The 12,424-nt window shown below is 46.2% G+C and overlaps 1 protein-coding gene across 1 annotated transcript in view; it reads right to left on the bottom strand.

Annotated features, from left to right (window-relative positions):
• Positions 1-300: 300 nt before the first annotated feature.
• Positions 301-12,424, bottom strand: part of LOC119394856 (myosin-9) — a 34,554-nt gene continuing 22,430 nt past the window's right edge. The window contains exons 9-11 of the mRNA XM_037662158.2: positions 3,992-4,116; positions 2,982-3,084; positions 301-915 (exon numbers count right to left, since the gene is read on the bottom strand). Coding sequence (XP_037518086.1) covers positions 823-915; positions 2,982-3,084; positions 3,992-4,116 — 321 coding nt within the window. The 3' untranslated portion in view covers positions 301-822. The remainder of the gene's footprint in view (positions 916-2,981; positions 3,085-3,991; positions 4,117-12,424) is intronic.

Genomic DNA, 12,424 nt, shown 5'->3' with positions numbered 1-12,424 from the left:
CCGCGCATATTTCTGTCTGTGACGTCGACAACACTTGCTTTACCTCTGCAAACGTCACAAGGGGCCTACGTCTACGTCATACTAGTTATGTTGATAGGAGTTCAAAATTCAGATGAGCACTCAGGCTTACTTTAAAACCAAATTAAAATATCTTAAAGGCAACGCTCGTCACTCATAATCGGTCAGAAGTGCCCCCGCATGCAGGACTATCAAACAACACAAGCATCTCGAGTTTCCAAATTCGGTGTCAGGGGTCCTTTAACTGTTCCTGCACAACAATTCTGAATGTCTGTGTTTTAAAATATTAAGAATAAAAAACTCAGTTTTAAAAAGGTCATTTGAAAGGGTGGTGGAACCCAGCTGCAAAAACTATTTAAATAGAACATGATAAAAACAGCAACTCTTAGTTCAGCTACATAAACTATGTACAAGGAGATAAAATTTCTTCTACTACTTCCACCTTTGAGGATTTTCGTGCAACGTGGTCATACGAGTACAAGAATAGAGCATGTGTTCAGTACTTCATCAACGAAAACGTTCAATAACACACAACATCCCGCAAAGGGCAGAAATGCTAACAATGGAACAAATGTAAAGTACACGATACAAACATGTGAGTGGTCCAAACTCTGCAGTAGGCGTTTTAGATGAGTAGAGACGTTTGAGACATGTTCACGGCAAAGGAATAGAAACAGCGTGGACTAGCCCTTGGCGATATCTGTATGTACATAGGTAGGGCAAGCACGGCTCTGGTTAGGGGGTTTATTGAGATCTGAAGTTACGCAAATGTACAGACAACAGCAATAATTACAGAAGAACATCTCATTGTTTTCTCAGTCTCATGTTTTCTTCAATGGCGTCTACGAAGCTGTCGTGCGTTTCCTTGATTGTGTCCATGATCTCCCTGTAAGTGACCTGGAACATCAGAAAGCATGTTGCAATGCAACCTCATAACGGTACACTTTAACGATGGTTCTTCCACTACACTGACTTTAATGGAGGACACTGAAAGGTCAAAACAGGGTCAGACATGCCATAAAAAAGAAAGACTGATTTTTTACCAGTAGGGGTTTTCAAATATAAAACTTGTTAACATAAGTGCAAACATGTTTACACTCAAACCTCGTTATAACGAACACGGATATAACGAATTATCGGTTATAACGAAGTAAATGAAGAATAGTCTTGTAATAGCTACAATGTTAGAAATAAACGTTTATAACGAATTTTCGGATATAACGAAGTTATTTTCGTGGCAGATGCGACTTTGTTATAATGAGGTTTGAGTGTATTTGTGAAAAACAATTTATGAATATTGAATCAAATGCCAAACAGCGGAAACAACAAATGTAACAAGTTAATGCTATTTTGGTAACAAGAGAGAGGGGGGTTGAGGATGGAATTAATGGAAATGGCTACAGGCACCAGTGATCAAATGGTTGAACTAAAACAGGTTGAACACCTTTCAAATTGCACGGTGCTCGACGAGGCGTACCAAGTGAAGGCGTTTGCTGAATGGCCATGGCCATTCCAAGTTTGAGGCTATGCATGGCCTCCAAGATCTGGCAGTGTGTGCTGCCCAATTTTGGAGGCCATGACATGGCCACTCTGGCTTTGAGGTGAGGAAGCATCATTGTGTATTGGCGTATCAGAGATGTGGCAACAGTCTCTTGAGGCTAAATTAAAGACTAAAGAGACGCACTGTGGTGGCTTAGTGGTTAAAGCGTGGTGCTGGTAAGCTCAAAGATGTGGGTTCATTTCCCAGCCACGATGGCCACATTTCATTTGGGGACAGAATGGAAAAAAACAGATTTAGGTGCGCATTAAAAAGCCCCAGGTGGTCAAAATTAATCCGAAGTCCTCAACTACTACGACATACCTCACAACCGCATTGTGGTTTAGACACTTAAGGGGGCACACTGCTCTTAAAACATTTTCTGCATTTCTTGATCGATTTTGTTGAAACTTGGCGACTTTATGTATATTTGTGTACTGATTTCAAATATGCAATTACTTTAGTACATCGTGTAGTTTAAAATACTAAATATTTCATGTGCCTTTTGGGGAGCAGGATTATTTCTGAAATGGCTGTGTTACAACGTTGAATGAGCATATTGCGATAATCTGCAATCGGAACTGTGTGCAATGCAACAAAAATGGATGTTCTAAACCCATTTGAACAAAAGTTATGCTGTGTTGAAAGCATGTTGCAATGCAACCTCATAACTGTACACTTTAACGATGGTTCTTCCGCTACACATAGTGACTTGGTAGTGAGACAATTTCAAGCTAGAATTTCACTCGTGAATGTTCAACGTACCATAACTTTTATTCAAATGGGTTTAGAACACCCATTTTTATTGCACTGCACAAAGTTCTGATTGCAGAATATCGTGATATGCTGATTTACTTAACTAACTCAGTTTAGAAAAAATCTTGCTCCCCAAAAGGCACATGAAATATTTTGTATTTTAAAAACTGCACATCACACTAGAAAAATAATTGCATATTTGAAATTAGCACACAAATGTAACCTCATTAAGCTTCAAAATCGATCAAGAAATAAATTTTTTAAGTGCAATGTCCCCCCTTAAAACACCAGGATTTAGTATAATTTAAACACTAAACAGGCAGGCATTGTGTCTCATCCTGGCAGTTCAGTAGACTTGTTTCACTTCATCGCACAGGCTAAGTAAATGCCACTGGTACGACATGGCGGGAGGAAAACAGCGCAATAAGACTGAGCACCAGAAAAAGGAAGACTAACAACAGTGTTGCTCTGCTGTTCCTTTTTCTGGTGGTTCGTCTTTTTGCGCTGTTTTCCTCCCGCCATGTCACACCAACACCCCCAAGCAACCACTTTAGCCATTCGTACCACCGGCTAGGCACAGCAAAAAATAGAGCTACATTGAAATGATTACATTGTCATGACTGAGCACTTCAGAACTGCAGCCGTGGATGCACACATGTGTACTACTTACACGTGCAGCATCTGCGCATTGGTGTAAGGCGGCATCACTGGCAGCAATGGTTTCATCCTGCCGAGCAATGGTCTCTGCCAGCTGCTTCTGGAGGTTAGCCAGGCTTGATGTTTAGCGTGCAAATGGAGAAACAGGGGTGGAAAAGAAAGGCACGAGTGTTACTCATCGTTTTCATACAGAGAACGATTGACTACATATCAGCATGCCTGTATAATCCAAGTTTATTTTAGCTTTTGCAAAGGTACACAACTTAAAGACGTCATCCTGCAATGCATCGAGTATGAGTGATAATCGTGGAAAGGCACACGAGAGGAGGACAAACATGTACAACTTCAGCAAATTTGGTAGCAGCAGAGTTTTTAGTTTTGAGCATTTTCTAGTCAGACAACCTGCAGCACTTTGGAGGAGCAAGTTGCATTTAGACAATTTGGAGGTAGTGTAATAGCCTCCCCAGCCAATTTACCAACAGAAATTTTAACGCATGGCACTTTCGAGAGTACTCAACATGTGCTTGCCAATGTGCAGAGCTCTTGCTCCATAATTATCAGTCTATCTTCTAAAAAATAATACATTTACTATTGCTTAGCTATCAATCCAGACAGTTGATAACATGTGAAACTTTCTCGAGAAAGTTCTAACACTGCCACAGCATTTAGTTCATGTCTCCAACCCTAGTCATGTACTCAGCAAAACCGGCATCTGCCTCAGCCAAAAGCACTTGATGCCATTCTATCTCCTTCCTGTCCTCCACAATGCAGTGCAGACGAAACCATGTGAAAATTGGCCGTTTGAAAATCTGCAGTTTTATTGGCCATTAATTGTGTAGAAAACGTTGGTTCAGTGATTAAATTAACAAATGGGGTGCTATGTGCACACAGCCAGACAAACACTCGATAACCGTGAACACTCGCCCATCATAGCACTGGCGTGACGAACAGTGCCACACAGAGGTGCGAAAAGGCATATCGTTTGATGAACGTTTACTGAGACAGCAGACAACAGGGACATACTGCTTTTCAGACTCCTGAGCGGCCTTGATTTCTGGATCGGTGGTTAGCTTCTGCCGAAGGTCAGAGGTTGCCTTGCAGATATCGGCATACTCCTTGTCCAGATCATGAGCGTTCTTGCGCATGTCCTGAAACGAAGCATCAACACATGATTTACTCTCGAAGCTGCAGGTCGAGAACGCTACTAGAATGCGCGACTGTTTCTGGTTTATTTGAAGATGCTTGATGCAGAGACTAGAAGAGAGATGTAACCCTACTGAAATGCCTATCAGGTGGATGCACAATGTCTGGCAAGACATCTTTTTCACCTGTTGATCACTGAACGTGACGTAATATGAAAATGTAGCCTATTAGGTGGTTCCTCAATGCCATTTAGGCTGCTGCTGTTTCAGATAAGAAGCCTGTGTAACTGGCACCACTTTGTGAAGTGTTATTTTCACGGGGCGGTGTACAACATATGGACAGGTAGACACGAGCAGCAGTGCTACACAGAAAGGCGGACACAGACACGTATACGGATGGCACTTTCCAAACTCTACGTTTTACCAATAAACCCAACTTTGCCTTTCCGTACAAGCAGACAGTCTCAATATTCTGAACCACCTTATGCATGTGAAAAATACCGGCGGATACCCACAGTATATGGCAAGTACAACCACCAGGACACTACAACCTGTGAATAGCTCAGCCTCTCAATGGTGGAAGGAGAGAGTCTCCAGATAGTGTGAAGGAGTAAAACTATAGCAACTGTTTGGTTTAAAGGCCCAGTACGGTTATGCAAGGCACGACTACGCAAATTACACGTGACCCGGCATGTGCGCACCACAATGCCTAGCTTGTCTTAGCATAGTGTGATGGGATACCTCAGATCTGTTATCGTAACAGCAGCTTACCTAAGTGGCTGCAGCTGCATGTGCAAACAATCCAGAATTGTAATCATTACTCGTGGCGACACCAGGGACTTGGCAGTGCTTAACAACAAGACTTGTAAGAGTTGCCCCTCACAATGCATTTAACAACACCAGCACACTTACTATGTACTATGTCCATTGCAAGAAAATGGCATGTTTCAGTTGTGTCCAGATGTATGTGCTTTCCATCGGCTACCTCCATTTTATACCTGCGATTTCCAAATCTGATCAAGGCACCATACCATGCCTTCCTTGCCTTTGCATCCCCTTTGCTACTTTAATAGAACACTGGCTATGTGCTCTACACTTTACATCACCTGTTCCACTTCACACTTTTCACCTATCTTAAAGGGATACTGAACAAAATTTTCGCCGCCGAGATAAATGACTCAATTGAAAGATTGGGTGCTGAAATTTGTTGAAACAACCTTCATTTCAGCCAGACACTAGCAGAAAATAATGAATTTAATGCATTTTTCGCGAATTGGCGCATCTAGCGGCCGCGCCGCGAACTAGAGAGGAAGTGACGCGAAACTCCGCGGATAGTGACTCGCCAACCGTGCTCGCCGCAAAATCGCTTACCAATCGACATCGCAAGCCGCCACCCGCTGCCGCGCGTCCCTCTCAAAACGTGTTTTCACGGTCGGGAAGGGGTTCTCCGTGCGTGTTCTCAACCGGCAGCCAACGACGCCATTGCCGCGCTCTCGGCCGTATATTTGTTTTCTCAAGCGGAGCTTGCGCCCACGTCTACGAATTTGCCCGTCTGTGTTGTGTGCTGCTACGTAATGCGAACGGTTAAGCACATGACATAACGCAGAATGCCTCAACGCTGTTCTGCGCTAGGGTGTGCCCTGTCATACCTTTCCAACAGAGCCGAAGCTTCGAAGGATATGGATTCGCGCTGCGCGCCCATCGCAGCCAACGTAGGTGCCTTCAAAGCGTGACTTTTTGTGCTCCGAACACTTCGAGGATAGTGACTATGAGTTACTGTGTAAATTGCTCGTCCCGGCTGCCGACCCACGTTGGGCTACGGCGGCTCGTCTGGCTCGTCGTCCTTGCTGTCGCTTGACACAGCAGAACGGTCACACGCATATGGTATTTGGCGCATCCGTTTTGGAGGCCTGTCGAACTCTGAGTCGCAATGACCGCTCGTGGAACCACTGTCACTCGCACCTTGCATCTTTGCGCTCTCGCGACACGCACGGTAGTTGTAGCGGTTTTTGAGGAATAAGCGCTATTTTGTTTCCTATGTGGGGAAAAGAGGACAAGGCTCAGCGCCACACCAGCCATCCTCGGTTCTTGAGAGGAGAGGTGGAGAAAGGGAAGTGGCAGGGCAGGAGAGAGCGTGCCGGTTGTCCCCCTCTTGCTGGAGCACTCGAGGTCACGTCCGCCGACAAGCGCAGTGGCATGCAGCCAGTCATGGGCACGTTACTAGTAAAAAGTAACAGTGTTACAGTTACAGTTACCTAAGCCAAAAAAGTAACTCTGTTACAGTTACAGAGTTTCCGAAAGTAACGTCGTTACTTTTCCGTTACTGTATAAAAGAATAGATCACAAATCAAATTATAGAATTTATTTAATAAGGGTTGCACGTCGTAAAACCCTAGACGAAGGAAACATAAAAGGGGGCCCAACACCAGCAATCACTTTGAACGCCTCTTACTTGAAGTGGAAAACGTGGTTGATGTACTAGAACGACGGCAGTATATCCTAAGACGTTTATTAACTATACCCAGACGCGCATGCGAAGAGCAGCGGGGAGTGCATAACGAGTGGCTACGACATCCATTGTGTCTGCTCCGTATGTTTAAGGTGTGTCACTCTGTTCGGAGAGCTTCCGGTCCGCTGGGCATACACACCGTTTTTAAGTCCCGTTATTATACCTTGGAACATGACAACGTGTGTTCACGAAATCCTAAGACTGCACACCTGCGGATGATCATGGCGGTATCTGAAAGTGCGATGCGGGGATCGGCGAAACGGGCAGGAAATGATCAACGAGGCCTAAAGAACTCAAGCGAAATGTCGCTAAAGCAACCCATGCAACGCGTTCTAAGACCGAGCTTGTTGAGCACTGCTGGATGACAGGTCATAGCTTTGACCTAAACAATGCGACGACGCCGGTTTGTGAACGAAGGTGGGGGAAAAGCAACTCCTGGAATCGTGGTTCATTCGCCGCGGCTTGCAAAAACAGCCGCGGCCCCCCACTGGACATTTACAAGGACATGTGTGACTAGTGGACTGGTTGACCTCGGCTCATTTTTTTTTCTTTTTTAGGATGCCACCTGCATTGGGGGTGAAACGTCTCATTTTGTTAATAATTGTTGCATTAAGTCGGAGTAAACATTTTACAACCAGTTACAAAGAAGTTTTAAAATATCGCTTCGCTAGTTCACGGAATTTCTGGCCTTAGCCGTTTCGCGTTCTGCTGTTTTCTGCCACCTGTCAAACACGATTAGCTCGGAGCCTCAGACGAGGGAGACTATAAACATGGCATCCTAATGCTCCTCCACCTGTACACCAAGAACATAGCTAGATGCTCAAGTGACGAAAAGGGATATAGGCCTAGTGCGCTGCAGTTTTGACTGAACAAGTGGCGCCACCCGCGGCGCGGCGCGTTTCTAGTCAGTCGCGGCTGAGAGCGGGTGCGTACGGGCGGAACCATAGCAACTCGAAAGGACGAAGCTAATTCGCGGTCAGACAAGTGCCTAACTATGTATTGTGGCGTGTATCGCTGTCGCAATACCTACAGAAACACTGTCGTTAAGCTGCCAGAAATAAAATTATATGGATCTATATGGAAGGCTCACGAGAACGAGCGATGACAGCGTCGGATAAGGGCGGTGCGACGTGCGAGATAAACAGACGCTCTTAATTTTTTTAATGCTTTCCTTGCTATTACTGCGCATATTTGCTCGTTGTGGTCATAAAGTCTGCCTTCTTTTAGCCCCGATGGAGGTCTTAGGCAGCTCATGAAGCACCGAAACCGCATATGCAGTGCCCACTTCTTGCGCAATGATGAGAGAAGCTCGAAATCCCTGCATTCTGCTTGTGTGTTCCGACACGTTTTCCTGCGTGCTATGGGAAAGGTGACAGCGTGACCCTGCGACGAAGCGTTAAGGGGAGACACTGGTCTCGAAACGAAAAGTTTTATTATTGGAGATATTGTAATGAAATTGGGTGTGTATATGTATTTCTTCCTCCTGTTTTCAAAAATATAATTAGTTTTCATGTACTTCAATTAGTTATCAAATTGTGAGAGCATAAGTGAAATCTAATTAGGTAATTTCTTACGGGTCATTAAGACACTTTCCCTCAGTATTTTTAGGTTCTGTTTAAGATGCAGCTGTAGCCAAAGACCTGCCATGTGGAGCTATGCTATTTATATTGTCACTGAGATATATCATCATATAAGAACTTTCAATTGTATTGACATTGTGTAATCTTGAAATGCAATTAGCTCACATTATTGTCACAAAATTTCATATGTTCATCTTAGCCACAAAAAAATAGCATAGCTCCACAGTCCTATTTCTTACGAATTCAACGGTATAAAATTTATCAAAATTACCTTACAAAAACATAATGAAAGATCCGTAAGGCTGGTCAAGTTGGCAAAAAATGTGAAGCTGAGAAAATCGCGTTTGAAGATTGACACGCACTGTATAATTTCTAAAAGGAACCTTTAACCATAAATTTTATTCACATGTTCCCCATCTGTTTCCCTTCAAAACAAACAGAAAGTGTCTTGTTCCACCCAAGGAATCATATCTAAAAAAATTTTCCAATGTGCAAAGCATGATCAAACCCCACCATGACAAGCGGCTGGGGGGTTCTGGAAAAGCCATGGGGTATGAGGCTCAAGCGACTGGCTGCTCATGTCTTTTCAGTCTTTAGGAAGAACCTTCTAGATGTTAGGCAGCATGTTACCCTGGGTAATAGGTTGCTATGCTTGAGAGAATACCTTCAAAGTAGTCCAGGACTGTAATCTTCAGTTGCACCCGTTTTGTGTCTCCTTGCAAGAGTCTTTTTTGTGTTGGTGCGTAAACGCAGAGTCTTTTTCTAGGCTTCGTCGAACAAGGCAATCCCCAGCAATATAGCCCAAACTTGCAGCAATGGACTCGTTGGTTGCCCTTCTTCCTTGGTTGTAGATGGCAACAGCCTCAGCGGCAGCTCGCTTCACACTTTCCAGCGAAGCGTTCCCATTCTTTGAAGTTTGGGTTCCAGATGACCGAATGAAGACTCACTCGCGTTCTGGGTCTTCCCTTCACAGCACCGTGCCAGCAGGCTCTCATCACTGAGCCTCGCAAAGACTGGCTCCAGAGCAGCCCCAACACAAGCCGGCAGGGCATTCTTTGTGTGAAGGTGGACTCTCCCCATTGGCCAAGGCTCTATTGTACTTGCACCAAGAGCTAGCACCCTCGGGGCACTTTGAGTGCTTTTGGTGCATCATCTGTCGATGTCATGTGCAGCAGTGTAGCTTCGACTGCCCTCTTCATAGCTGGCACGTCATTGATATGCTCCTCAGGGCATATCCGTAGTAATTCGCGATCTTCTTGATCTTCTCTTGTGTGAGCTTTCCTCTACCCCCCAAGAGACTCACCTGAGCCTTCTTTTTGTCCACAAGGTTCCGTAAAGCTGCACCCATTCGCTTGTGGACATGGTTGATGCAGTCCTTTTTGTCTATTTGGATAAAGCCATACACCTCGGCTTCGGACAAGGCATGAAAAGTGCGGCTGTCTCCATCAGAGAGCACAGTCGTGTAGCGCAGACCATGCTGGCCAGGACCTCTGAAACATGGTCAGCGCAGCCTCTACTTCCATGCGGCCAGAGTTGCATTCGATGTTTCGTTGGCACTCGTGGGTTGCAGCCAGTCGGTGTACCCTTCGTCTTGCGGCTGTGGTCCCAGGGCACAGCCGAGACAAAGTTTGAGTAAACAACATGGTCAATTACAAGGCCAGTGTAGAGCTCAATGATGCAGCCCACACCTATGTGTGAGCTCCGACCTCGCGTCATCCATGAGCCGTCGAACACAACATTGATGTTCCCTATGGGGTTCAGGAAGTCTGTATACAGCTCTTTTATTACTGCCACACTAGCAGCTTCACTTTCAGTCGCTGTGTTTTCGCAGGCTTTCACTAAACTTTTTAGGTGTCCCTGAAACGTCTTGTGGTGCAAGCCTCGGTGCGAAAGGTTCATACACGCACAAAAGTCCGAAAGGGCAGTAACACCTTTGCCTATCATCTGTATCCCCTTCATGGCCCTCATGTTGACTTCGAAGGGAGTGATGGTGGCAGTTCCGCTCACTCTCGGAGAAGAAAATTGCTTCTTCTCGAAATCACAACTGCTGCAAGAAAAAATAAGCTTTACCGCAAGGCCGTACTCCTTGTCCGTTGCCTTCCTCACGCTGAGACTTTTTGCGTCGCATTTGTCGCACTTCGCTTGTGCAAAAAAGCTATTCAAAACTTTCATATCGACGAGCAAAAAATCGGTCCCGGCGTCACCGGTCTGGCACTCCGCGCTTACTCCAAGAAGGTCGAACTTGCGCTGGGTAGCCGACTTTCCAGACAGAACGGTCTTCGTTTGCGCCGATCTCTCAACTCGCTGCGCCTGCTCCGCCGTTGAGTAGTACGCGCATCAATCCGAAGTGTTTCGCTAGTCGAACTTGGTCCCACGGTGTCGTCAGTTGAAGTTCCCGGCAGGTCCAAAGGGTCCGGCCGCGACTCCAACTCCGCTGCCGACGGTGCACTTGTAGCCGGCGCCTTCTTGTTCCAAGCCCGTTTTTTACGGCTTCCAAAAGCTCGTTGCGTCGATGGTTTCAGACGAGAGTCTCCAGGCATCTCGATCGCGTGGAAAAACTACCGGCACAAAGTAGAGACACGGTCCGTCGAGAAACACGCACGATCGCAAAAGCAGGCGCACACAAACGGACAGCCACGGCGGAGAACCAAACACAAAGAAAAAAAAAATGACGTGTCGGTCGCGCCAGCCAATGGGAGACTCGGAAAGGCGCGCTTGAAAAGCGCGCCGCGTGAGAGCCAATCAGTGGCCTGGAAACGACCTTCAGAAAACCCGCGACGGCGGCCGTTCTGCTTGAGCGACGCCATTTTGAGATGGCGCAAAATGTGCACAAAGAAAACAGCTTCAAATCTAGCCCAAGATGGCGGCGCTCGGCCCGCTGCAACGCTCATGGCGCGCGCGGGAAGTTCGAACAAATTTCGTCCTTTTGGGGACATTTTAGTGCTGCCGGGGTGCTTTGAAAGCCGATTTTATCGCGTTTCCCGACCGAATTTAGCGTTAGCAATTTGAGAGTAGGTGCTCAGAAGTACAAACGCCTCGAAAATAAGCTTTGCGAAAAATCGATTTTTTGACCATTTTTGACCGTTCCAAGACCCGCGTCTCCCCTTAAACATCCTCGTATCTAGAAGGGGACGCGGCGATGGCCAGAGCCACGCGCATGACAGGTCTGTGCAGGATGTGTGCTCGCACTTGTTGACAAACATATACAAGGCGGCGGCGAGCTTACTTACACCATCTTCAGCGTCCACCCTTGCATCTGCACCTTGCTCCCACAATGTGCAATTGGGTCTATAGACAGCTGGGAAAATGTGCAGAAATCATCGAAACGTCCGAAGGGAACGAGCCAGCGTAAAAAAAAAGTGAGAGGAACGAACGTTTTTTCTCTTGCTTAGCCCGAACACCAACAAACACAGACTGATTAATAGCGAGAAGCCCTGCTGAATAGCGAGAATGGATGGAAAAGTCAAAGGTAGCTCTTCGCGTAATGGATGAGGGAAGAAAAAGCACGAGCCGAGCGTGCCGAGCGTTGGCGATGTTGCTGGATGGAGGCGCATCTTCGTCACAATGCCTTTAATTTAATGTAAATATTAGAAGACCTTGATAAAACTTTGATAACCTAAAGGCGGACGTCCTAGTCGACGCTCTTCACACACTTGCAACTGACTTCAAAGGGCCCCTTTGCTGACACAGTTTGCTCCCTGACGCCGCAAACATGGTTAGCGGCGTAAAGGTCATTGCCGTGAAGAAGACTGCTTTTATTTTAAATAACTTTCTACGTATTCAGTTCCGCGAAATCGACACAATCACGCGCGCTGCTCGTTCCGCAATACCATTGCTCTGCTCCCACAGAGCGGCGTTCGCAGCATGCCGCGACACGGCCGGGCTAGACTGCACGCGCGTGCGGTCTAGACCGGCCGTGGCCGCGACGGGATCACGCGCGCGGCCGCTACTCGCGGCGCTGACTGTCCTAGCGCCGCAGTGCCACCATACCAGCTGTCGAGGCCTATATATGCTGAAAAAAAACAGACGCGAACTTAGCAGGCTGTTCAGTTGAACCACGATTGATTTACATGTTGCGTTAATGACAGACATCCAACCTCGGTCTTCTGCAGGGAAGATAATACGCTTAGTCACCTCCTCTCCTAAACTGCGAGAAACCCTATTCTGGAAAGTTGAGGGGTGGAGAGGATACAGGGTAAAGAAGAAAGTTCGAAAAAGTGTTGCT

This window comes from Rhipicephalus sanguineus, chromosome 5 (assembly GCF_013339695.2).
Source record: "Rhipicephalus sanguineus isolate Rsan-2018 chromosome 5, BIME_Rsan_1.4, whole genome shotgun sequence".
Taxonomy (NCBI): domain Eukaryota; kingdom Metazoa; phylum Arthropoda; class Arachnida; order Ixodida; family Ixodidae; genus Rhipicephalus; species Rhipicephalus sanguineus.
The sequence above is the reverse complement of the archived record's forward strand: the minus strand, read 5'-3'. Positions and strand labels throughout refer to the sequence as shown.